Consider the following 25,689-nt stretch of genomic DNA (forward strand, 5'->3'; position numbering starts at 1 on the left):
TGACTTTCTGGACACCACATTCTTCAATGGATTTATTTTAGCCTTTCACCAAACTGTCGACCTTAACTTCTAACCTCTGTCCGTTTACGAGCTATAACACGTAAGTTTCTTTGAACGTTTAACGACAGCTATGTCGTTATTTTCTGTGCAAGCGAGAAAGCACACAGCTTATTATGACCATTTAATGACAACATCGACAGCCAGGACAGGTAGAGGTGACCTGGCAGAGCGGAAGGCGACGGACGCAATGTCAGGAAACAATGAGAGGACAGTCTCATCCGGAGAATCTGCTTGTGAGGACAGCAGATCATCGTCTGATAAAAGCCGGCAGGTAAACAGGACTTATGTCGTGTCCGCACTGTCCAAGAGTGGCAACGGGCAGCACACACCTCACCGAGGCCGACTCACTCTGCAGAGGAGATCCAGGAGGAAAACCGGGGAGAGGACGATGGTTGAGAGCAGCCAGAACAGCAGCACACCAGCCCCGGAAAAGAGACTGACCTTACAGCGCAGGACCAGGACCCCCTCCGTGGATCAGAGCACGCGTGGGGTGAGCGGCTCAGGCCTGCAGCACAAAGTCCTCTCTGAACCAAACGGGAGGACTCCGGGTGTATTCAGGTCTGTGAGTTTAAAAGATACTGCCTGCAAGAGCAATGGGAAAGACGCAGTGACTCCATTGGGCACCCTGGGGAGACCGGCGCACAGCAGGGTGCCCCTCTCTGTTTCTTCCTTTACAAGCAGGCATGTCGAAGAGCAGACCCACACCTTTAAAACACCCACCAAAAAGACCCCGTTTGAGAAAATCGCAGCCAAGAGAGACGTTTTTGAGAGACTGGCAGCGAAAGAAGCTCCTAAACAGGTGGGAGTCAAAGTGTCAAGACCACAACAAGCCGAGGACATGAAACCTAGTCCTGCTCCCAGGGTCAGGAAAGCGTCCGCAGGGGCGCAGAAGTCCACCATAGCTCATCAGCCGAGGAAGACCTCCACGTCAAATCAAAAGGGGGACGTGACCCAGGTGAGGGCCTCGACCCCTGCTCCAGCTCCTGGACCTGGACCTGCCGAGCAGACACTGCTCCGTCCCAGTCAAGCCCTGAAGCAACAGGATTCATTCAAGATGGAAAACAGTGCTGTCACTGTTGCTGTCCGTGTTCGCCCATTCAATGGCAGGTTAGTGAAACAGTAAAGTTAAATTGCGCTAAAGTAAAAATATCACTCAGTATTCAGTCACTTAATAGATCATTTTAATAATGATGTAAAGACTTCTTGTTTTTTTTATTGTTTCATGTGATAGTACACTTAAGATCTTCGTCTTTTGTAGTGTGGAAAAATAGCGTTTAGCTTTTGGATAAACTGAACATGATTGGTAAAATGAATAGTGCTAGGCAGATTATAATAATGATAATTTACACTTCATTAATCCCACAAGAGTAAATTCAGTTTACACTCTGTTTAATGGACATGAACACACTGATCTGAGAAAATGACTCGATGTACGGTTCGAGGCTATGAAAGTGCTCACATTGACGATGAGATTGTTTCTGTCCTTTTCTGGAACCCTATTTATGAATAGTTCTGCTTTTTCAAAGGGAAAAAGAAGAGAAGGCCTCTCAGGTCATCTTCATGAACGGTCAGGAGACTTTCGTCCAGCATCCCGACTCCAAACAGAGCTACTCGTTCACCTACGACTTCTCTTTCTGCTCTGTGGACGAGTGTGAGTCCACCTTTGCCAGCCAGCAGACGGTGTACGAGACACTGGGCAAGCCTCTGCTGCTGAGGGCCTTCGAAGGGTTCAACACCTGCCTGTTTGCGTACGGACAAACGGGCTCTGGGAAGTCATACACGTGAGACTTTTTAAGGATTGGTGTATCACAGTAAAAGTGTACCCCTCTAGTGTGTTTTACTTTTTGCACTTTTCATTTGAAATGTTGAATTGGTTGTTGTTTAGGATGATGGGTTTTGGAGAAGAGGAAGGGGTCATACCAAGATTCTGCCGGGAGCTTTTTGCAAGATTGGCATCACTGGAAAATGAAGAGGTAAGAAATCCTGCACGAGGTGTGAGATGTTCCTAACTGAATGCATCTTCTTCTACACTTGGTGGTAGTTAATTGAATGTTCGAAAATATCTTACTGCCTTTTTTTCCCCCCTCTTAAAGAAAAAACGTGAATATGTGCATGAACAATCTTTTTGTGGTTACATAATTCCTCGAGTGATTCCGTTAGGGGGGTTTTTATCTTTCAGGGCAAATGTCATGTGGAGATGAGCTTCTTTGAAGTCTACAATGAAAAGATCCACGACCTGCTGGTGACCAGAGATGAGCCAAACCAGAGGACAACGCCTGTATGCACTTCCATTTACACTATCTGCAAACTTCTCCAGATTTGAATGAGAAAAAAAAAAAGAGATGTGCTTAAACCGGTTGTTACATGTTGAGATAAAGCAGCCTTTAAGGGAGTCAATCTTGAAATCGGTTCTAAAATACAATTGAATATCTCCTGATAATTACTCCCTTTTTTTTAGCGATATTCTTTGGCTCATAAGGACATAACACATTTTTATGGTCAGTGTTTAAACTTAAAAACCAAAGAATATCTGTAGTCATGAAAGCCCTTTTTACTTCCAGCTGAGGGTGAGGGAACATCCCGTCCATGGCCCCTACGTTGCTGACCTCTCTGCGTGAGATTTCTTTACATTTATTCAGCAAAATAACTTCTGAATAAAGGTTAAAAACACCTTCATAAATTTTGAATTCAGAATTTTCACTCTTTGCTACTTTCTTTTTTTTTTTTGTTCCAGAAACATTGTGAGCTCTTACAACGACGTTCAGGTAGGTGGAAAGTAAACTGCTCTTAAGATGTATTTTCCTTTTAGATTCTTGACCTGTACCGTTAACTTTTTGCAGGCAGGTCAGGTTTCAGTGTCAATTTGACTTTTCTGACTACTGTCTGCAGTCACTGTGGAGTGCGCTGTATTTTTCACAGGAGGAGATTAAGTCGTGTTTGTTTTGTCCCTCAGGGTTGGCTGAAGCTGGGCAACAAGCAGAGAGCGACAGCAGCTACAGGAATGAACGACAAGAGCTCCAGATCACACTCTGTCTTCACCCTGGTTATGACCCAGACTCAGGTATTTCCCTGAGTCTGGGTCAGACTTAAACATGCATGTTTTGTAAAATACTGAGAGATCACCTGTTTGGTCCTTTAGTCACACATTTAGTCTGTTGTTCCATCTGTGATTGTGTACAGACTGAGTTTGTGGAGGGTGAGGAGCATGACCACAGCATCACCAGCAGGATCAACCTGGTGGATCTGGCAGGCAGTGAACGCTGTAACTCTGCTCAGACGAGTGGAGACAGACTCAGGGTACACACACACACACACACACACACATACACACACACACACCTACACACACACACACACACACACACACACGCACCGTTAGTCTTGGTTATCACTGCTCAAATCTCCGTTTTTTTTTTTTTACTTTCTTGCCTTTTATTCACATTAACAAGCATTTAACATCACAAAGACAAACACGACAGACATCGTCTTGCGATTGGGTTAAATCATAATTTTTCTTCATATTTTCGAGAGAATATAAAAAGTGATCGTCTTCTTGAGCAAAACAAATGCATTTAAAGTTATATCTCATTATAAGCCGTCGCTTAACCTTGTAATTCCTGGTGGATACTTTTTGACCCTGAAACTTTAAATTGGACATGAAAACGGACAACACAAACCGACTAAAGTCAACAAAGTGCAAGTTGTATTCTCAGGAGTTTTTAACTGGTTCTTAAACTGACTGATATCAATACTGATAAGCAAGGAATGCATCTTACACTGTGTCTTTTATAGGAGGGTGCTAGCATCAACAAATCCCTGCTTACTCTGGGAAAGGTCATCTCTGCCCTGTCAGAACAAGCGCTGAGCAGAAAGAAGGTCTTCATACCGTACAGAGAGTCGGTCCTGACATGGTGAGGCATCAAGGCTGACTGGACTCTGAATCTGCTCGAGAGCACGTCTAGTATTCTAACTTATATTTATAGTTGTGTTTTCAGAGATCCAGAGTTGCTTGCTCTATACTGGAGTTGAGGGCTTATAGAATAATTTCTGACGTTTGTGCAGATCATTTCTAATATAAAAGGATGAACTCCATTTATTTCCCCTCTGCAGGCTGTTGAAAGAGAGTCTCGGCGGTAACTCCAAGACGGCCATGATTGCCACACTGAGTCCAGCAGGCAGCAACGTGGAGGAAAGCCTGAGTACTCTGCGCTATGCCCAGCAAGCGCGCACCATCATTAATGTGGCGAAAGTCAACGAGGACACCAGTGCCAAACTGATCAGAGGTCAGACACTCAACATCTAAATCTTTCTGTTGGATTTCATTCAGCTTTGGCTGATAGTTTTCTTTTCTTTAGAAAGAGTATGCATCCTCCCTATAGCTGCGTTACAAGTGTATTTATTTCACACACACACGAACTGTGCACTTCCTGTAGAAGCTGCCAGAAAAGTCGGGGGTGGGCAGAGCAGGAGTAATAAAGTACCCGGGGTCTCATTTATAGACGTTGCATGCACACGAAAACAGGGCCTGATACTGGCCTACACCAGCTCCCACACGTATCTATAAAAACCAACTTGATGGAGAAAATGTGTGAGCTAACAAGCAAACTGACCCAACATGGGGTGGATCCATGTGCGGAACATTTCCAGATGGATCCGGATTTATGAAGGGAACATTGTGTGCAGGTGTACAGTTTTATAAATGTCAAGTATTTTTGGCTCACACACATTTCAGTGTTTTTTGACATTCTTCGTATGGATTCTGCACACTGTGTCATAAAAGAGACCCCTGTATATCTTTTTTTCACCAAACTGAATCTACAACAGATTTTGCGCTTGTGACTTTAAAAGCAGCACATTATGATGTTTATATGGACGTTAGTGAGCATGAACATCTGCTACCTTACACTGAAATGATCACGACAGCATTTACCTGAAATCCTGAAGATCGATAGTCCATGTTAGAATAGCAAAGAAGGAAGCCAGTCTATCAGGAGCGTGGATACGATGAGCCTGTTTGTTGCTGTCCCCACAGACTGTTTTTCCTGCTCGTAAATAATTGATCCGTCCAGCTCCAAATGTTCTCCAAACAGAAACGGAAGACTTTACATGCTGAAACTCCGGACCCTCCCCTGTGTACAGACTCAAATGTTTAGAATGCAGAATCTGTAAATAGAGATTATTGCTTCAGTCAGGCTCATTTCTTGACTCAAACTAAAGAAGGCTCTTTTTTTTTTTTTTAAACTAAGTAAGGTTTTCGGGACAGCCCTTCTTCTCGGCTTTATAAAATCACGCTAATAATTTCCATTATCCCTTTATTCAAACACAAAACCTCATTTGGACCGTTACTACTCTGTCTCAGTTGTGTCTTTTCATTTGCACCATCTTCATCTTGCTCTTTGTGTCGGTCTCACTTGCTGTCTGTTTTTTTTTTATGTGTGTGTGTGTGCATGTCTGTCTTTCTATTTGAGTCCTGCTCTTGATCTCCTTTGCTATCCTTCTGTCTGCCCATCTATCCATCACCACAAATTTTCACTACCCAGTTCAATTAAGGCCAGGCCCTAACCTTGCCTCCAGGCCATATTTATGCACTGTCAGCTGCACATGGCGGCTGACTGTCATGCAAGTATTATTTTTCACGAGTTGATTGCGCTGCTGTTTGATCTTTTTAGCAGTAAGGGGAGCTCTTGCCATGGATTTCTCCTCAGTGTTTGATGCTGAAGTTTATATGACTGAAACATTACAAATCAGGTCAATGTTGGTTCGTCATTAATAAATGACACACAGGGCAGGTTAGTAGTAAATCTAAATATATCTGCAGTCCATGTTAGCGAGCTCTATGACCTCCTAAAATGTACACATTGCCTTGCGTTCATTTAAATGTTCTTTTTTTTTTTTTTCATACCACGTGTATTTAAACAGCCGTCTTCATGTGTGTGTTTTTTTTTTTTAGAGTTGAAGGCTGAGGTGGAGAAGCTGCGAGCCGCCCAGATGAGCTCCAAGGGCGTCGAACCAGAGAGGGTCAGGCTGTTTGAGCAGGAGATCAGCGCCCTGAGGAACAGACTCTGTCAGCAAGAACGAGAAATGGTCGAGGCCAACCGGTCAGTATCACAGCAACGACTTTATTGTCAGTAATTGTCTCTCTTTTGAGGGGGTCAAAGTGGAAGCCGTTGTAGATTTTCACAGTTTAGAGAAACCCTTGTGGCAAAGCCATTCTTCATGTATTCAGTTTGAATCTCTGATTCTTTCACATTTTACTTCAATAATAAAGTGAATTAAATCATTTCAGATGTGAACTGTTATTTGATGAAAAACATCAAAGAGGATCATGGCATATTTTTAAAAATGAATGTTTGTTTAGTGAGTTATTATTTCTCCTCTCTGGCAGGGCATGGAGGGAGAAGCTGGAACAAGCTGAAATCCGCAAACGTGAAGAGACCAAAGAGTTGCAAGTATGTTTTGTTTTCTTCTTTTCAATCCTATTTTTTTATTTATTTATTTTTCAACCTTGCTGCATGCAATTCTCAAAGTACAAAAGTCTTCACCGCTCTGACTCTTGACTCTTTCCCTGTGATTGCAGAAAGCAGGAGCTTCATTCAAAGTGGACAATCGTCTGCCTAACCTGGTGAACCTGAACGAGGATCCTCAGCTGTCTGAGATGCTTCTCTACATGATCAAAGAGGGTCGAACCACAGTGGGCAAGCTCAGGTCTGAGTCCAGCCATGACATCCAGCTGACAGGAGCACTCATCGCTGACCAGCACTGGTAAAAAGACAGTTACTGGAGGGATTTGGAATGATAGATGTGTGTATACATAGTACATAGCTGGTGGTCTTTTTTCATTTTTAACAGCACAGCAGTTGCATGTAGCTTCAGTGTTTGACTCATCCTGACATTTTATGTTTGAACTTATTAATGGAGGAACACTATGGTGTTTCATCTAATCTGTCTATCTAATAATTCCTTTCGTCTAATCTGTACATCTGTGTTTCTTTTATATACTCTATCATTTGCTATTGCAGAATTCAACATGGGGAACTGGTGTGTGTTTTTCTTTCTTTGTTTTAGTGTCATAAACAACATCCGGGGTACTGTCAGCATCACTCCCACGGAAAATGCTAAAACCTTTGTGAACGGAAACCTCGTTTCTGAGTCTACTGTGCTACACCATGTAAGTAGATGACAAAGCTCCCTCGTGTGTCACAAGATTTACATCCATCTAAGAGTCATTTGAGCCCCCCCCCCCATCATATGAACTCCTGACATTGTCCTAAATTGCCCCTCACATGTCCCTCTCAGTGGGAAACCATCTGTGCCGAGCCTTTTTTTTTTTTTTAAAAGGACCAAGTTTTGGAAAAGGGCAAAATCAAGCAAAGATTTTTGCCCATGCACCTCACGTGGTAAACTTCTGGATATTTTAAGGAGTGCAGCGCGTGCTTCAAAGGGGTTTCATTGAATGAAGATATAAGATTGCTTTGTACTAATCAAACCAACAATATAGGATTAATCAAACAACCCTTTTTTTTTTATTGTTGAGGAATTGAAACGCTTATCTCTATGGTTACGGTTTCTAGGGGGACAGGGTGATTCTCGGTGGGGACCACTACTTCCGCTTCAACCACCCTGCAGAGGTGCAGTCTGGGAAGCGGGTTTCATGCTGGACGGGCGCAGGCGATGGTCACAAAGACTTTGAATTTGCCAAGAATGAGCTGCTTGCAGCTCAAAGAGCGCAGTGAGTACCATACGCTCTGTAACGATCATACCAGCCATCCTCTTCTTAGTGACATAACGGATCACTCTTGAGCTGTCTTTGATTCTTCCCAGGCTGGAGGCAGAAATCGAAGAAGCCAATTTGAAAGCGAAAGAGGAGATGATGCAGGGAATCCAGATGGCAAAAGAAGTGGCCCAAAAGGAGCTCCATGACCAGAAGGCGCTTTATGAAGATAGGATCCGAACCCTGGAGAGAGAGCTGGTACACAAAACCTTTACCTCTCGTCTATTTTATCTCCCTGTAAAAACATGTTAAATCCTTTACGTCGCCCTCATCCAGTCAATTTAATATACATCGTTTTTGATCTGACCTTGTCAGAGCGGTGAGAATGAGAGAAAGCGTCAGCAGGAGTTGGACCAGCGGAGGGTGGCTAGCCAAATGGCAGAACTGAAGATGGCCAAGCTGGAGCTCGAGCAGGAAGTGGACACCCACAAGACGCGTCTCCGGCTGCACATGGAGGCCCAGGTCAGGAGCGAGAGCAACGTTTTACTGTCTCCCTGTAATACTCCCTGTAATGTTTATTAGAGTTATTGTGTTTTACTAATATGTGTTGTATATTTATTTTCTGTCAAAAAACAAAACAAAAAAAGCCTTAGTTTTATGTACACCCGTGTTTTCTGAAACTTCAGAAGATGGTTTCTTTTTTCCCTCTTGGAGAGTCCGTGTAAACGGATACTTAAGATGAACTCAGCACCCAGCAGTCTTCGGTGGAAGTCAAGAGAAGAGAGTTTTGACTTTTAAAGCAGATCCATCTTCATTCAGCTTTTTTTTTAATGTATTTTGATCGATAGATGTTAGTCTTCTAGAAATCTGGATTATTCCTGTAACTGTAAACAGCATCATCTCCTCCATTTGCTCATCGTCATGGTTTCTGATGATCTTAACTGAGCTTGAGAAGCTCAGTGAAATATGCTGATGCTGGGTTTTTATGTTTAACTGATGGGCCATTTGGGATTTGCTGTGAGTCGTGGTAAAGCTTGGCTTCAGGCACAGTGTTTTGGCCTGCTGGTTTTTTTTTTTTTTTACAGACTGTGTACATTACTATGATTCACTCCAGGCAATGGAAGAACACCGTGTGCGTCAAGCGAGGATTGTTGAGGCCCTGGAGGCGGAGAAGAGAAAGATCAGCAGGGAGCTTGAGGAGATGCAGAAGAAAAGAGCCTTAAGGGAAAATCCCTCTCACAGAAACGGTGAGGGCATTCAAGTTACTTTTGAGAACACATTGAAGTCCACAATAACTGTTCACACCATGTAAGGGGACTTCCAGATGGGTGTGGTTTACACTTTTCAGCCAGACACATTAGAGGAGAGGCAGCGTGCCAGCTCCTGAGATAAACAGTGAACTGAAGGAGAGTTTCAAAAGAGCAAAGAAGAAGGCAGAATATAGCATGTCTACATCATGATTCATTTCTTGTGAAGCATAATTCAAATCAATATATTTTATGTATGAGGATCATTCTACAGCTAAGTTATATCATGTATAGGGATAGCGTTGGAAAGGGCTGGAAAGTTTCCAGTAAATTTCCATGGGAAGGTAATCTTGGGAATTTTAGAAATATTCCAAATGGGAAACTTTCCATGGGAATTAACTGGAATCAAAGTGTATCATATCCAAGCATAAATGTAAACATTTTGTTTTGTCCTAAGCAGACATATATGCTAGATAATAACAATTTAAAAAAAACTACAACATTTCAACAGATTAACATCACATTTAAAAAATACATTATCCCAAATTCTCATCAAAACCTACTTGACTTTATTTAGTCCACAGGCTAAAATGTGTGGCTTCAAAGTGTGGGCCAGCTTTCTGGAAATTATCTGTGCGTGTGAAGGAGGAGTGCACAGTGCATGTAGGGGGCGTGGCCTCTAAAGCGCAACAGTAAGCAGTGTGCTATGTGTCTGTGATTGAGGAATAGCGTAGATATTAAATGTGTACTTGCATGGAATCTTGTTGTTTTAATCAAGATTATGCTAAAATACATTTCCTCTGACTATATTTAAGTTCCCAGTTAAGGGGCCAACCTTCAATATTGTAAGTTTCCAGTTTTGTTCCCGTTAATTTCCATTGAAAGTTTCCAACTTTGAAAGTTCCCGATCTTGGTTAACTGTATGATGTATTGCGTATCACTCAAGTCTTCTATCTTATCTCAGCCACGTTTATGTCTCGTTGACGTCTTTGTCGCACTCCTTGACTTATTCCATACGATTTAGCGGTGTCGTGAGGGAGGCAGACATCCTGCTGCTACGTTAGCAGCTTGACGGCAGTAATAAAGTCAAGTCAGCAACGGGATGTGATAAGTGATCGAAAAGAAGAACGAGCCTTTTCCTACTTTTGCTACTCGAACAGTTTGCAGGCTTAATCCTTCTTTCCATTCCTTTCAAAGCAGGCTGAATGACCCTGGGCTGCTGCTGGCTGGGTTACATGTAATGTGTTTTTAATTCTCTCTTGCAGTCACCCCACAGTGGGATGCCATGAAGTTGTCCCTGATGATTGAAGAAGCCAACAAGATCAGCTCTAAGCTGAAGAAAAACACACTTTTTAGCAGGTATAAAAGTTACAACGTTCTGTTGTGTCTGACGGGTTACAAACCTGTAAATACTAAAAAAAAAAAAAAAAAACCTGTTGAGCTTCGACATTAGTTTCTAAATACAGCAGGTATAATCTGTGTAAGATGATCTAAATATCATAATGCTCTGCTGCTGTGTTGAAGACACGACAGCTCTGCTGATGGAAACCAGGAGAACGGGGATCTGCTTCAGGTGCGGGTTCAAAACACAAAGCTGGGGATCTCTACTTTCTGGAGCTTGGACAAGTTTCAAAACAACATGGCTGCCATGAGGGAGTTCGAGCAGGTAAGCCCACACACAGCCTGTCTGTTCCTCATTCTGCATATTCAGAGCCTGACATCACCTCAAGTGCAATTCTTCCTTTCAAATATTCAATTTTTTTCTCAGTGAAATATTATTCAAACAGAATATTTAGGGGAAAAAACTGAGCAGATTCCTGGTACAGAAAGTGCCTTTCATTTTTATGGTTATAAAAAAGACCATCAGAATACAGTAAGTAGGTGGGTGGTTTAGCAGGTGATGTTTAAGTTATTATTACATGAACTTGTCAGAGTAGCTTGGCATCCTTGGAGGATTTTAATGAAATCATTGTTATTGTCTTAAAGGCTACAACACTGTTAAAGATGATGTGAAGCTTAATAGATAAAGAAATGAGTGTCTATATGAAATAGCGATAGGAAATAAAAGTGAGACTAAAGCTAGGTGTTCGATGTAGTGGAAAGCACTGTAACAATACTGGCACATGGTGCATGAAAGCCTGAGCCACCCAATCTCTTCCAGAGGGGCGTGGTTGAAGACAGCTCATGGCGATAAAAGACAAAGAAACATCCTGTTTTGTTCAGGCTGGAATAGATGAGTTAATAGGCATGATAAAATACAGGATCAGAGCTATGGGACTTTTTGAAAATGAGCATAATATGTGATCTTTAAGTTACTGTATGTGACCTACGATTTTAGAAAATCTGGCAATTCTTTTTGGAACAGAAAACAAAAAAAAAAAAAAAAAAAGTTGAATAAGACAAAACTAGTTTCCCTTCTTACTTCTGTGTTGAATCAAAGTCTTTTAGGACTTTGTAAAGGCTGCGTTTGGTTACTTGAACAGAAGCCTTAATGGAGAAAACAATGACCTCATAAACACAACAAATTGTCAAATGTCAATTTTGCAATCCGACACCCGCTCAGCTCGCCAGTTTTACCCTTGAATAAAACTGCAGTTAGACTTCTCAGTGCAGCAATGTCCAGGGTGTTTCCAAGCCTTTATGCCAGCTCCATTAGATCATCTTGTGCTACATCTGATCCTTACATAACGTCAGAGAAGCGGGGGATAAATGCTTGTTGAAATGTGTTTATGTGAAGTAATTTGATTGGATATTGGGTTTTAAAATAAGCAATTAGCAATGCAGTCGAATTAAACAGTCAAGGATCTCATAATGGATAATTGCCAATAAGTACATCGATACATGAGCCCGCTCGTAAGCTCTCAGCTGAAAAATCTTGGAAAATGTTCGGTGGCTTGGCTGATTTAAAGAGTGCTCAGTTTAATAAGCTAATGTACGATGTATGTTGACTAAAGTATATTCAACAAGGCAGCCTGTCTGTTCCTCATTCTGCATATTCAGAGCCTGACATCACCTCAAGTGCATTTGCCAATTTCCCAGCCATCTGCCCTTATTTACAATCCAGAATGGGTCGTTTTAATGCTTGACAGAGAGGCACTGCCTCAGTTCGCTGTGCTTTTCTCATTAAGTCGAGTAAATAAGAGCGGCCATGTCAGCAGTAGTTTCCTCTCTGCAGGGGGATCCCACCTCTAAAGATGACGATGTGTTTTATCACCCCGATGACGAGTGGGAGCAAGACATATCGGCCTCCTCCTCTGCCGCCACCTCCTCCTTCTCGCGCCGAAGGTAATTATCCAGCTCTTCCTCCTTCCTCTCTACCCATCAGTCCCTCTTTGAAGTACCTGACATTCACGTTAGCTTTCAGGGACTTAATTGGAATTCTTTTTCAATTACTTGAAATGTGTACGCAGGCGAGTGTTCAGAAACGCCCACAGAGTGTGTGTGTTTGTGTGTACGCCTTAAAACCTGCCGCCCTTGTGCTGAACTGAACTCCCTGGCTTTTTTTTCCCATGTCCTTTTTAATGTGAACAATATGCCAGGCCAATGGTTGTATATGGAAAGTTGAAAGGTATCTGCATGTAAAATGAAAAATCCACATTTTGGAAGATTTTTTTTTTTATTTTTTTTTTTTACAAATTCGTTTAGTTTCCACCGATGTGATTTACAACCTGGCCCATATTCTAACATTCGACACAACCTTCTCTCTCTCATGGCAAGTTTCTGCCCACAGAATATTTTCCCTTTTATTCTTTTTTTCCTGTTTATTCATTTTGTTTCCATGAATGCCATGGACCAAAGAGTTTAGTCCATGAAAGGACTTTAAAGGTGTCTGTGTTTTTTCACTCTACAGCCCACAACCCAAACACACACTCACAAACACAGTGACCATGTTACATGCAGAACCCCCACAGATTTTTTCCCCCTCACATTATTACTATTCTTGTCAAGCATGTTAATGGTGCTCCTTGCGCTCTGAACTAGCAGCAGACCCAGCCAAACGCAACATAGCACAGGCTCTGTGGTTCCTTCATCCCTCCATTAAAGCCATGTCCTGGCCCCATGGCCAAATTCCGAGTTCTCTACTGACCTCCCTCCTCCAGGTCGTCCATCTGGCTGAATGTATTAACCCTTTAATTGAGGAGGGAGTTACGCATCTCTGCAATGTTACACCAAACCAAATTTCCACCATTCTACAACTTAAATAACGTTCTATAACCATGTCCAGAGATAGTTCTAGTTCAAGAGGCACTGCCACCATCAAGGGAGCCAGTTTGTTTGTTCAACCGTGCCATGTCTTCATCAGAATGGATAAAAGCACTCACATCCAGGAAGGAAATCCACACGCAGAACAGTCAGTACTAAAGAAACAGCTGTCAGCAGTGGTTCTTTAATCTAATAACTCAGAGACGATAGAATCACAGGAATGTGTGCTTAAAATCGGTTTTGCATCCTAATAAATATAAAAGTACAACATTCTGTTGCTGCTTGAGACATTTTCAACTTTCTCAATGCAATAAAAGACAAATCCTAGAAAACTATCTGATAAGACATTGAATGCGTTTGTCTCCAGGAGCAGGAGCTTGTTGAAGAGCAGGAGAATCTCAGGGCGGCTCTACGAGATCCGGGTCCATCCAATACAGAGCCTCCACAGTAGCTCCTCACAGTCTGCGGGTAAGGCAATGAAACGTGTTTCTTGAACATTTTCAGCGAATTGATTGACACCATGTTTGGGTTTGATGCTTTTAACCTCCACAGTGATTGGAACATTTAAAGGAACCATCAAGAGAAATGTCTTATCAATAAAAGCATTCAGAGTTTGCCATAAAACTGAGGTTTTTGAGTTTACTGACTTTTGTGCTTTTAAGCCTTTGGAAACTGCACAGTGCAGAGGAAAGGGGTTCAAATGTTTGGTTGGGGGGAAAAGGGAGAAATTATTTTATCTGCAAAAAATATTTGGATTATGTAACACTGTTTTGTATTCAAATGTTGCATCAAAAAAGTTCCCTTTTTTCCCCCTTCTCTCTTGAAGAATGATTTCATTGTACTCAGCACATCCCAAACTCTCTTCTGTCTCTGTCTCAGGCTTGATGGGTGTCTGCAAGCCTCCTTCCACCCATCCTAGCAGCACGAATTCTGCCATGACTGGCAGCTGCAAGGAGCTGCCTGGAATCTGCAAGGAGCTGATTGGCCAGTCAGTGGCTGGTTTGCGCGGTTGCGGCGGGACAGAAGAGAGCATGGCCGACAGGTTGGCCTCTGACCTTCACATGGTTTATATGGCCATCCAGACCGTATCTGACTTGTACAACAGCCTGGATGATGACAGCCAGGAGAACGGTGAGGATCACCCTAATGATTGATCCAGTCTGTGTCAGAGGAGGAACGAGCTAATGAGAATAAGAAGATCTTATGTTTCTGTTTTGATATGTCATTTGTGAGTATTCAAAGTGGGTAGATATCAGTAGTTATCTTTGGACATTAAACAGATAGAAACAACACTTCAAGTCTCAAAGTGAACAGTGAGGTAACAATTAACTCATTCTTTACTTTTCTTCTTCTGTACTGCAGTGTTTGTGTGGAACTTGGCAGCCCAGACTCAGCTGGTCAAAGCCACAGCAGCCATCGAGAGTGCAGTCTTTGTAACCATGCAGTGGTTGGCCAGCATTAAACCTTCCTCCGGCCTGCTCTCCTCCATTGCTGAAGATCTCAAGCACCAAGTCAAGAAGATGGGAGGATACTTCCAGCTGTTCATTCAGGTACACCTAATTCACTTCACTGCATGGAAGACCACGCAGGGACATTTGAATGCACTTTTTTCTTTTTTGGCATTCGGGCGATATGTAATTGTTTAACGAGTGGGGAAAAATCTGACCTGAATGACTTCACTGTAGTGTATTTCGGACAGAGGTGTCTAATCAAAATGCACAACATTAATTGACGTGTCTTAGCTCTGAGCTGTTTGAGCTCTGTCTATGGAAATGACCAAGCAGAGGGAATTCTCAACCTTGAGCCCCAAACAGAACATGAATATATGGAAAATTAACTTAAAATTCCTTACCAGCCTCAGCACGTAAACACACAATTTTCCTCCCTCACTCCACATTTCTGAACTTTCCTTCACATTTCCATTTATTAACTGATCCTTCAGACTTATCTTGACCGTTTTGTTTGCCGGCTTGCATTGATTTTACTCAATCAAATCCATTTTTAATTCAGCCCGTTTGTTTGTGCCGAATCAATCTTGACAGAAAATGAACCTTTTCTCCCCATCCAGGGCTGTGAATCTGAGATCACATCGATGGTGACAGAGGCGCAGAAGAAGAGCAGTCAGTGTTTGGACGCGGCATTGCTTGCACTTGGCCACCTGGCGGCAATGACAGGCATGCCGCTGAATGCTGTGGAGAAGGCTGCCCAAGCCACAGGCAAGGTAACGCCAGCATTAATACAGCAGCAGCTACCTTCTCTGGCAGAGCTCTGGGGTCCAATGTAATCAAGCCCCCACTCCACAATACTGAAGAATTAGCTGAGTGGATCTCAGAGCAGGGGGAACATATTACAGGTGTGTAAGTTATTGAACTGAACGAGGACACGCGTCTTTTGAATTGAGAAGCAAATGAAATGGTATCTCATATCACGCTGCGTAAATCAGAGATCTGACCTGCCCATTTCGGTTCAAGGTATGTTGTCTTTATTTCAAGAACTTAAGTAGACAGCAAAAACTTCCATTATCGGAACTTCTCTTCAAGGAAAACCTCATTCAATCCCAAAAAGAAAGAAAATCTTAACTACACCAGGCGAAACGACCAACAGCCACCACTCACACATACACCTCTCTTCTATTTCTACACACACCACTCTGCCCCACCTATTTCTGTTCATTTGGCTGCGTCTGGCTACTGGGTTGATCATTAAATCACCTCGGTGTATCTCTCTCGTGTAACTGAAGGTTATGTACGCTAAGTTGTGGTCGTGTTTTGTAGCTTTAGAGAAACGAACATTTAAAACGTGATTTGCGGTGACATGTGATTCCTTGTCCTCAGAAATCCATTGTCACGTGTCTGCTCAAGGGGACCAACAAGGGAGTCCACTCCCTTTTAGAGGAGAGCCTCATTATCACCAGAGAAATGCTTCGAGAGGCTCAGCTAGCTTACCCCAGGAACCAAGTAAGAGTCCATCGCCTCAGCTGCATCCTTTAATCCAGTCACACACGGTTCCATTGTATCTGAATGTAATTAGCTTTTTGTAATGTTGTATGTAAATATTCTTATAATTCATCTCTACTCTCAGGTCCTGCAAAGCCTTAAATCCAAGATGCTTGATTTAGCACGTGCTATGCAGAACTTCATGCATCTCCATATCAGGGTGAGTGACGTCAGAACAGCATTTTAACAAACGTTTTTTATTTATTTTATTTTTTTTACTTTCTGCAACTTTTTAAACCTTCCCTTTAAAATCTTGATATTTGAAATAACACTTGTCTAAATTTCACCCCACCACAAAGATCTGCAACTCCTCAGCTCTCCTCCTTCAATAACTCTCCTTATTCACTTCCTGGTGCCAGCATTCGATTTTTACCCGTCATATGTGAATCATTTCACCGCGAACTACACTTTTTATTGAGCTTCATTTATTTTGTTGTGACTCTGATTTGTTTATTTCAAAAGGAATTTGGCGAACTTGTGAATCCAGAATGTGAGGAACAGTATATCTTATTATAAACCTTAACATGAACACATCACAAACGCACCACACGTATTTAGCTGGCCTACAAATATCTTTTATTGGTCTTTATAAAATATCTAATTCCCCTAACTTAATAAATGCCCTTTTAGAGTTGAACATTTATATTTTTTATATGTCAAGATAAAAACAATATCAATATAGAGATTAATAGTATATTTGAAGAAGGGCATTGCTTGCTTAAGCTATCGGGTATCAGCAGCTTTGTTACAAAAACTGCTGGTACTTGTCTGGGTAAACTGAGGCTGAAAGACAGAATGCATGCTCAGCAAAGCTTCCCTGGATATGTTAAGGTTTAAAACAATCTTCTATCTTGACGCAGGCTAAAATGTTACAGATTAATACCCACACCCACAGCCGCCCCGTTAAAGGTGCCACTCAGCCTTTATTGCTCGAGTAAAGCTCAATGCTCTGTGGGCTTATCTCTCTGCAGTCGTCCCTGGACGATGGTTCAGGTAATGAATGTGTTGAATGAAGTAGCATCAGTCACAGCTAACGGGCTTGTTTGCCGTTATCTTAGCCACACAAACTAGCAGTGTTTTTTTGTCGAAGCCAATCATTGACACATATAGGCGCTTGCGCATTCTGTCGCGCACAATGTTATTGTCGTCAAATAAACCTGAGTTATCGCCAGAGGCAGCTTCTCTCATGTGACCAAGGACTGCACATGTGCAAGGTCTTGGATGTAAATGCGTCTGTGAATCTGTACTAAACATTGCCCTTTATTGAGGCAAATGAATGGTAAAATGGTTGCTACACATTTTTTTATTTTTTTCCAGAAATGGGTGATTATTCTTTCAAAAGTTGGTCTCATCAGCTTTATCAAGGAGTTATGGAATTGCCATCACATTAAATGGCCCAGAAAGTACTTAAAATCTGACATTCAAGACATAAATGCAGGATTTGGATTTGCAGTTACTCAGAAAGTTAAGTGAGGAAAAGAGGACAAGTCCAGGACTCTAAGTACAAGTAAATGGCACAGGAAATCAACATTTCCCGCTAGTCAGTAGTTAACTGGGAAGGAGGCCATTAGGTTTATGTCATAGAAAAGGACACATGGGAGCCACATTCATTCAATGACATCATTTTCAAATATGTTTGTGTCCCTGTGTGCATGCCGGCATCTGTGCAACTTTATGTGGGCTCAATAGAGTTTAAAGTGGAAAGTAAAAGATCCGGGGTAATTATATCAGTCCAGTTGGAAAAATGTAGCTGGAGAATATTAGGATGATTTATTAAGCAATACTCTGCTGTCAGAGCTGCTCAGTGCTCTGATCAGTTTAGTGTTATTTGTACATTACTCTATAGTAGGTAATTGGATGTATGTATGTAAGTATGTATGTGTGTGTGTGTTGGTGATGTCATTGTTGACTGTATTGCATTCAGTGCTGTTTAGTTGTTGGATTGTGTATTCATGTTTTGGGTGTGTGCATGTTTTCAATCAGGAGAGGCAGACTGACCCACCGGAGGAGGAGGAGGAGGAGGAGGCCTCAGCGTCCCATTTACAGAGTCTGACAACTACAGCGACCAAACTGTTCCAGCTGAACCAAGCCATCAGACAGCTGCATGCCGCTGTGTCTTCAACACTACAAGGTAAAGCTTCTGATAGTTACACAGCTGGGAAGTTTGGCTTTTGATCAGGATTGTTCTAGCTTTTTGTTCTTTGATATTTAGATTCATCAAAAGATTTTTCAAACTCTAGTTAATGTTTAGCAGCAGGTTTACCTATCTCAATCAAGCTTTAGATGTATAACGTTTTAGCCACTCAAAAAACAATATATCTCTCCGCCTGTCTGTCTTCTGGTCTGTCTGTCTGTTGTTCTAAAATTGTTGTTTTATAAATTCAAGCCAACAATTTTGAGTATAATCCTATTCATCATGTAGCCAGAATATGCTGGCAGGTTGGGCAAAAGCACCCTTAACCAAATCAACAAGATTCTTGTTGTCACATCTCCTATCTGATTGTCAACCCTCCTTTCAGGAAAAGACAGAGTCTCCAATCTCAGCGGCTGCAGAGAGCTGATCTCTTCCTCTGCCAAGGCTGTGGATGAGCAGGTCACTGATCTATCCAGAGAGGGGGCATTGGCGCTCGCCTTGCAGCTTCCCTGTCTTGAGAGCGCCATCGCCACACGAGACGAACTCCTCTCCGCCCTGCAGTCTCTGTCCTCATCCTGGAGCCAACAGGCGACAGGAGAACGTAGAAACTCGGCGACTTCAGATAAGAGCCTAGAAGATGAAATCATATCCAAAGACAGTGCTACCACTCACAGTGCTGTTAGAAACCGAGTCATGAGTAAGATAGTGTACTCCCTCCCTTCAGGTGTATCATTCAAAAGTAGCGCTAACTGGGTGTGACTTTTATTTATATAAATATTATTCTGTGTGATGTGCTCACGTTGTGTACAATTTCCTGTAAAAATGAACGGGTGATATTGGAAAAACTTTGCGGTAATACCCCTTTTAGTAATAAAAAGTTAGTCTTGAATATGACAGATTTATAAGAGTGTTGCCATCCAAGTTCATAAAAAAAACACATTCACTTTTTCAATATAAAATAAATACTGGTTATAAAAAGCCAAGTTGTCAAAAATGAGCTGCAGGTTTTTATCAAGTCTAGTGAACTCTAGACTTGGATACATGTGATGTATAGACTTCAGTTACCAGAATGCATAGAAATAATCAGACAGGTTTACAATGGAGAAAAAGATAATTTTCACTTATCATGTAGCAGGCCTTCTCTGTTGTACTTTACATTTCAGAAGCTAATACATTTAGTAAACGTTGGGTTTTCTTAATGAAATAAACATTTCTATATGAAGCAGCTCAGGTAGGATTATGAAAAAAATAAAATGTGGGGCTTTCTTCTCATTCTCTATTGTTTGACTTCTCTTGTGTAAAGGCATCTTTTTTTCCTCATCTTCACATAAAGTACCTTAAATGCTTTTTTAAATGTACGCATCACACCCACCACTTCTACTTGCACTCAGAAGAAACATACATACGTGGTGTTTCTTTGAAATATGTCCCTTTAACAATGCATTGTTTGATGTTTTTTTAAAGTATTTTGCTTCCTTTGGTGGATAGTAAAAAAAAATGTAGCAAACTTCCCCTCTGCAATAAATGAATGTCTTCATTTAACAATAACTTCTACTTTTTCATTTTGCATCACATGTTTTTCCGACCTTGGAATTCACCCCATTTAAGATATCATTCCTCAGTGTTGTTGTACAAAACATTAATAGAAAAAATGAAATCTTTTGTGTTATAATTTAACAGATGGACTTATAGAAGTTACATTTGATCATTTTAAGAACAGAACAGTGTGTAGTCGGAAATCTGGGAGAGAAAGCGTGGGGACCAAAATTTTGCAAATTACCCTCGGATTGGATATGAACCCTGGCCACCTGCCTTAAAGGGATACTTCATCCATTTGCATGAAGCTGTGTATCATTAGAAACATGGTAGCAGTGTTGAATGGTTGTGAGTCCAGCCCTCATTTTGCCTTGAGACAAGAAAAATAAGTTTTTCTTTGCCCGGAAGTGTTCTTCATGTGATGCAAAAAGCGTCATATTGCAAAAAGCGTCATATTGCATCACATGAAAAAAACTTCTAGGCAAAGAAAAACACTTTTTTCTCGTCTCAGGGCAAAATGAGGGCTGGATTCACGTCCATTCAACACTGCTACCATGTTTCTAATGATACACAGCTTCATGTAAATGGGTGAAGTATCCCTTTAAGGACTGCAGCCTCTGTACAAATAAACCACTGCACAACCAGCGAAATTGTGGATGTAACTCTTGTATTGCAATTTCAGGAACTTATGGAAGTTACATACTCGAGCTTTACAATCTGTGTTTTGTCACAACCTCCTTTTAGATTCACACTCCAGGCAACATCTATTGACTTATTTGACATAACTTTGATTATTGCAATATTATTACTCTTACACTTGATTGGACCCTGAAAGACACTCAAGGTCCTCTGGAGGTCCATGAACCCTCCTTTTGTTCACCCTTCTACTGTATGCTCGCAGCAGGTTACACCCACTCTTTCGTGAAGCCTCCTCTGCATCCTCCCTTCATGATGTCAGGAGCCAGCGAGGATTCGTCTTTACTTTGGTGAGAGTGAGTGTGACCAACAGAAGACAACAGACACTGCCGCCTAACTTTGCCGTTTTGGGGGATTTAGGAAAAAAAAAAAACATTGAAAAGTGGTTGCATGCTGTGTGTACACAGACACGACACGTTTGGAATGAGAAAGCGCGCTAAAAAAGTGTTTAACAAGACGAATACTTCAGGTAAAGAAATTATTTGTTTTGGCATTTAAGTTTGATCAATTCCAGAAAAAAAATATGACCTGTCATTCTCGGATAATGAAAGAGTTTGTTTTTCAGGATGCACTGGTTATGGTTCCCAACTGTAAACCTTCTTGTAAGTACTTTATTTTCACATCTACTGTATGGTTATTTTGGGGTTTAAACATTTATAAAACGCGTGTATTTCAGTGGCTTCGACAATTTCTGACTTATTCTTTTTTTTTTTTTTTGGGGGGGGGGGGGGGGGGGAGTCGATATTCATTGAAGCCCACTGTGTGAAGTCGTGTTTTGTAAACAGGCCAGGTTGAACCATAGACTGTAAAAATGGTTGAACTCATGTAGCCTATAAAGAGGAAGACATAATACTACACGATGAACCTACTGTGGATGCACTCCATGAGGAGTTTAATTTGTTCTTGAATGAAGGGATCATAGTCTTACTTAGAATGGTATTATATCACTATAACCTATTTTATGGACTAAACGTTTTCTCGTGTTTTCATTGATGTGTTGATTAAAACAGGCAGCAGTTCAGTTTAATTTGTTTCGAGTTTGAAGTCTTTTCAGTGACATCAAGAATGACTGTAGAGCCATCCATGTTTATTATGGCAGTTAAATTAATGCGCACAGGAGGGGTCTATACTACTCCTGCATGCCACTATCACTAACTCAGCAAATTAATAAGTTATCAACTCAAAACAAATACGTTACACCTGATAAAGATATGACCTTTTTTTTATTTTGTAAACAGCTGAGGTAGGATAGTTTAGTTTCATAGTTAAGTAAGGCGACTGCGCGGAGGAAAAGGGGCGTGCTTCGCCTCTAATTCGCTTCGTTAATGAGGACACCTGTTGAGCATTGCTTACAGTAGCCTTTGCCTTTATGGAATTGCTTTAATAAAGACTCCAAGCTTCTGTCAGCACTTATCTAAAGCAACACACTAAAACTAAGTTTGTCTTTCAGGTTTGCTTTCACAATTGTATATCAGGTTAGTGACTTTTCTTCTCATTTTTGTTATCAACATGTTTTTTGAGTTAGCATAGTTAGTAACTAGGTTCATGAAAGTCCAAGCCCTAACCGCCTATTTTAAACACTATGCTAGCTAGCATAAAGGCTCATTTGCATTTAATTGCTTTTCAAAGCAATGTCTTAAATTAACCAAATCTGAATTTAGAAAACAATATTAAAAGAAAATTGAACTCCTTCACATGTTGAAGTTATATTTTGGATAAGTAGGTTTATGAAGTAATAGCCCTTCACTCTGAAATGAAGTTACTAGAAAGCACCTTTCCATCTACTTCCCCCCCATTTCTAGAAAAGCTAATGCGCCACTACAAAAAAATTGACCGCAGACATGAAAGATGGCATCAGCCAGAGACATTAAATCATTAACATGGGACTTTTAGGAAACTTATTTTCCTCCAAGTAAAACACAAAATAAACACTTGATATTTGTCTTGGTAATTACTTATAGTTTTCCGCTGTTTGAGGTCTGCCATTTAATGACGTTTCACTGGCACTACTGAAGAATTAGCACCATTTATATTTTGTGTCAATTTCCAATATATACAACTTGTTTGGCTCAAAATGAAGATTAATTATCTGTGTCAGAAATACTGTTAAAATGTTCTATAGGCCTGCATTTGGTATTTAACTTGACTGTATGAGAGGCTCATGTTCTTAACAGTTTTTTCAAATGTCTGTTATAGGTGGAAAAGTAATGCTTGGAACATTATCTGATAAAGACGTGAACAACACTTTCTGATATTTGCTTAACCAGCAATCATGGCACTGTCAACTTAGATTGATCTGGGTTATTCACTGGGTTTTGTCTGTCAAGTATCTGTCCACGACTTTCTTCCACTTCCCTCTAACAGCCTTTACATTGGACACCAGATCCCAGACATATGATGAGTCCTACTATGAGTATGTTCCCGATCGCCTGCAATGGAACAGAGCAGGGGAAGTGTGCAAACAGCGCTCTGGGACCTTAGCCACTGTCTCTAGCCCAATAGAGAACCAAGAGCTAACCAACTTTTTAAAGTCTTTGTACATCTCTCAGCCTGTGTGGATTGCCAGGAAAGTCACGACACATTTGACAAGTAGGTTAAAGTCAACTCTTTGTGACACTTTATATTAACATAGTAGCATCAATTTGTTTTATCTTTTTGTGTTCATTTTTTTGTTGTTGATTTTAGTACCTGTACAGCTCTGTGACTAACAGCACTTTTTAAATAAAGTTATTATTATTATTATTTTATTATTATTATTATTGCAGATTAATGGATTATATTTCTTTCCTCCTGCTATCTTTTCTAATACTCACTGACTTAACAAAAAGGTTTATAAAATGCACAATGGGACTCAAGAAGGTGCTTTATGGAATTTTAGCTCTCTTTACTAGGTTTAATCTTTTCCAGTAGTTGTGCCAGTATGTTTCTCTCATGGAGATTCCTCTTCATCTCTGGCTCTCTCTCTCAAAGGTTCCTCAGAGACCCTGGTTCTAGAATTCAATGGGCGCTCGGAAACCAAGTATGCCCGTCTCCTGCCCAAGTTCCCCTCCATGGATTCCGTGACTGTCTGCACTCGTCTCAGATTTGATCTGAACTGCTTTGGAATATCCACCATCTTCTCGTACTCAATTCAATCCTACATCAATGAGTTCCAGCTCCGAGCAAACCTGATTCAGGGCAAGCCCGTCCAGCTGGCCCTGCTGGTCCATGGCGTTCATGGACGTTATCAAAACGCCTTTGGCCATGACGACTCCTGGCACTCGGTGTGCGTTTCTTGGACTCAGAATGGTGGACACTGGGCTCTATTTACACATGGTCTTGCTGTTGCCAGGGGTGATGGCCTTAACAGTTCTGACAGCATTGGCCCGGATGGACATTTCATTATCGGTCAGGAGCAGGACACCTATGGAGGCTCATTTAAGAAGGATGAGTCATTCTCAGGGAGCATCACAGACCTGCACATATGGGACCGTGTACTGAACAGCAGTGAAATCTACACCATGGAAAATGAGTGTTCCCCTGTTTCCTCTGGGCTGGTCTTCAAGTGGAGTCAAGCAGCAATGGAAATAGAGCCCTCCCTCACCAATCTGAGGGGGGACAGCCCTTGTCAAGGTATAGTTGTTCGGATGCAGTAATAGCAGAAAGGTAGAAGTTGAAGGATTTGCAAAGTCTTAGTCAAGCCTATTTGATATCCTGCTTCAGGGCAGTAAAAGATGTACACTAGACCTAAGTGGCTCAAACATGTTCAGTGGTATTGATAAGCATTTTCTTAAAATGCTGTTTACAGTGAAAGTACTTTAGCTTCAGAGCTGGGTGGGGTTGCTACGCAGAAAAACAATCACACTGAGACCATTTGGAAAGTCATTTTGGACTACTCATTTTCACTTACATGCCAAGATCTGAGCTGGCCTGATGTTGATAACTCCACCCATCTGGCAGTCCAAATAAATGCTCTGAATAAATTGTAGGTACAACAACAATCTACTCTGTCTGCAGCCATTTCACCCAAATCTTTGTTATCAGGCCCAATATGATGTAATAACATTTTTTAATTAAACATGTGTTTTGTACATCATTGCACTAAATTGGCAACCATTCAACAAATTGTCCAATGTGAACTGCATAACGTGCATTACATTAGATATGCTCTTATTTATGTGACAGACATGTATCATTATATCACAGAATACTGCCTCAGACTGGGATCAGCAAAGGAGCTTTATTAGGATATCCATATCCTTTGATTGGTGGAGTGCTTTGTTATACTTCTACTGAACACACACACTCATTCACACTCTCTTTATTTCTCCAGTCAGTAAAAATAGAAGTTTAATAAGATGGTTGGAAGAGAAAATCTTGTGTTTTTGGTTTTCAGCCTAAGATGAATATGTAAGATGATGAGCACGCTGTTTCTGGCAGACAGTACACTTCTTAATGATTCTGGTAAATGTTTTGTGACTCACGTCAGTCTGAATCCCACCCTTCAAAACAAGCTTCTCCTGTACTCTTACGTCATGCTCCCCAGTGAGCAATAAGAGCCCAAAAACTGAACATGTAGAAAACATAGTGAGTTTTACTGCTTCATTGATTTTCAGTTACATAGTAGGAGTACCTTGTTCCCAATTTAAACACAGAGTCAGGGTATTGGAACTGTAGCTAACCCCAGTGTTTCCTCCTCTGTCACATCAGACTTGTTTAAAAATGGTATAACCTGTCCCATTACTCCTTCAAATAAAACTGCCACACATTAAATCACTCGTACATCCACTGTAGTCTTCTAGTCAGGAGCTAGCTCTGCTCGGATCAGGACCCGCTCTTCCAAAAGTCTTTGTCTTTTACTTCAAACCACACCTAGGTATTCAGCAAGAGCATTAAAAGCTGAATTGGATCTTTACTTGACTCTGGCCATGAATATTTAAGGACTTAATCTCACCTTAGACTTTCTGTATGAACTAAACCATGATGTCTTTGCTGAAAGCATGAACGGTGGTTAAACACTATAGAAAATCATAAAACGTCCAACACATCATTTAACACAAAACATAACACAAGCCACATGAACATGATGCATATTTAGATTGTTTTTTTTGTAAAGTTTAATAAGTA

General features: G+C 41.2%; 3 protein-coding genes across 7 annotated transcripts in view; all 3 read left to right on the forward strand.

Annotated features, from left to right (window-relative positions):
* ddx59 (DEAD (Asp-Glu-Ala-Asp) box polypeptide 59) overlaps positions 1-73 on the forward strand; it is a gene marked incomplete at its 3' end in the record, with an annotated part of 5,214 nt that extends 5,141 nt beyond the window's left edge. The window contains exon 8 of the mRNA XM_079351086.1: positions 42-73. Coding sequence (XP_079207212.1) covers positions 42-73 — 32 coding nt within the window. The remainder of the gene's footprint in view (positions 1-41) is intronic.
* On the forward strand, positions 7-19,327 carry kif14 (kinesin family member 14). The gene is made up of 29 exons (XM_079349816.1): positions 7-1,167; positions 1,587-1,841; positions 1,946-2,033; positions 2,240-2,338; positions 2,622-2,674; positions 2,795-2,825; positions 3,014-3,121; positions 3,241-3,357; positions 3,853-3,971; positions 4,171-4,343; positions 6,011-6,158; positions 6,446-6,509; positions 6,638-6,822; positions 7,126-7,228; positions 7,632-7,789; positions 7,882-8,029; positions 8,147-8,293; positions 8,886-9,018; positions 10,284-10,377; positions 10,543-10,684; positions 12,194-12,303; positions 13,589-13,689; positions 14,101-14,352; positions 14,584-14,771; positions 15,290-15,442; positions 16,056-16,178; positions 16,303-16,377; positions 18,201-18,348; positions 18,737-19,327. The coding sequence occupies exons 1-29, from the start codon at positions 131-133 to the stop codon at positions 19,108-19,110; spliced, it is 4,926 nt and encodes a 1,641-aa protein (XP_079205942.1). The 5' UTR covers positions 7-130; the 3' UTR covers positions 19,111-19,327.
* Positions 19,328-20,754: 1,427 nt separating this feature from the next.
* Positions 20,755-25,689, forward strand: part of LOC306828030 (adhesion G protein-coupled receptor D2) — a 75,057-nt gene continuing 70,122 nt past the window's right edge. For 3 of the 5 annotated variants that reach the window (XM_079350211.1, XM_079350214.1, XM_079350213.1), the window contains exons 1-5: positions 20,756-21,052; positions 21,149-21,185; positions 22,034-22,058; positions 22,948-23,172; positions 23,554-24,195. In XM_079350211.1, coding sequence (XP_079206337.1) covers positions 21,150-21,185; positions 22,034-22,058; positions 22,948-23,172; positions 23,554-24,195 — 928 coding nt within the window. In that variant the 5' untranslated portion in view covers positions 20,756-21,052; position 21,149. Of the gene's footprint in view, positions 21,053-21,148; positions 21,186-22,033; positions 22,059-22,947; positions 23,173-23,553; positions 24,196-25,689 lie in introns of all 5 variants that reach the window. The other 2 variants (XM_079350210.1, XM_079350212.1) reach the window with 1 other exon arrangement.

The sequence above is a fragment of the Symphodus melops genome (genome assembly GCF_947650265.1).
Source record: "Symphodus melops genome assembly, chromosome: 8".
Classification (NCBI taxonomy): Eukaryota; Metazoa; Chordata; class Actinopteri; order Labriformes; family Labridae; genus Symphodus; species Symphodus melops.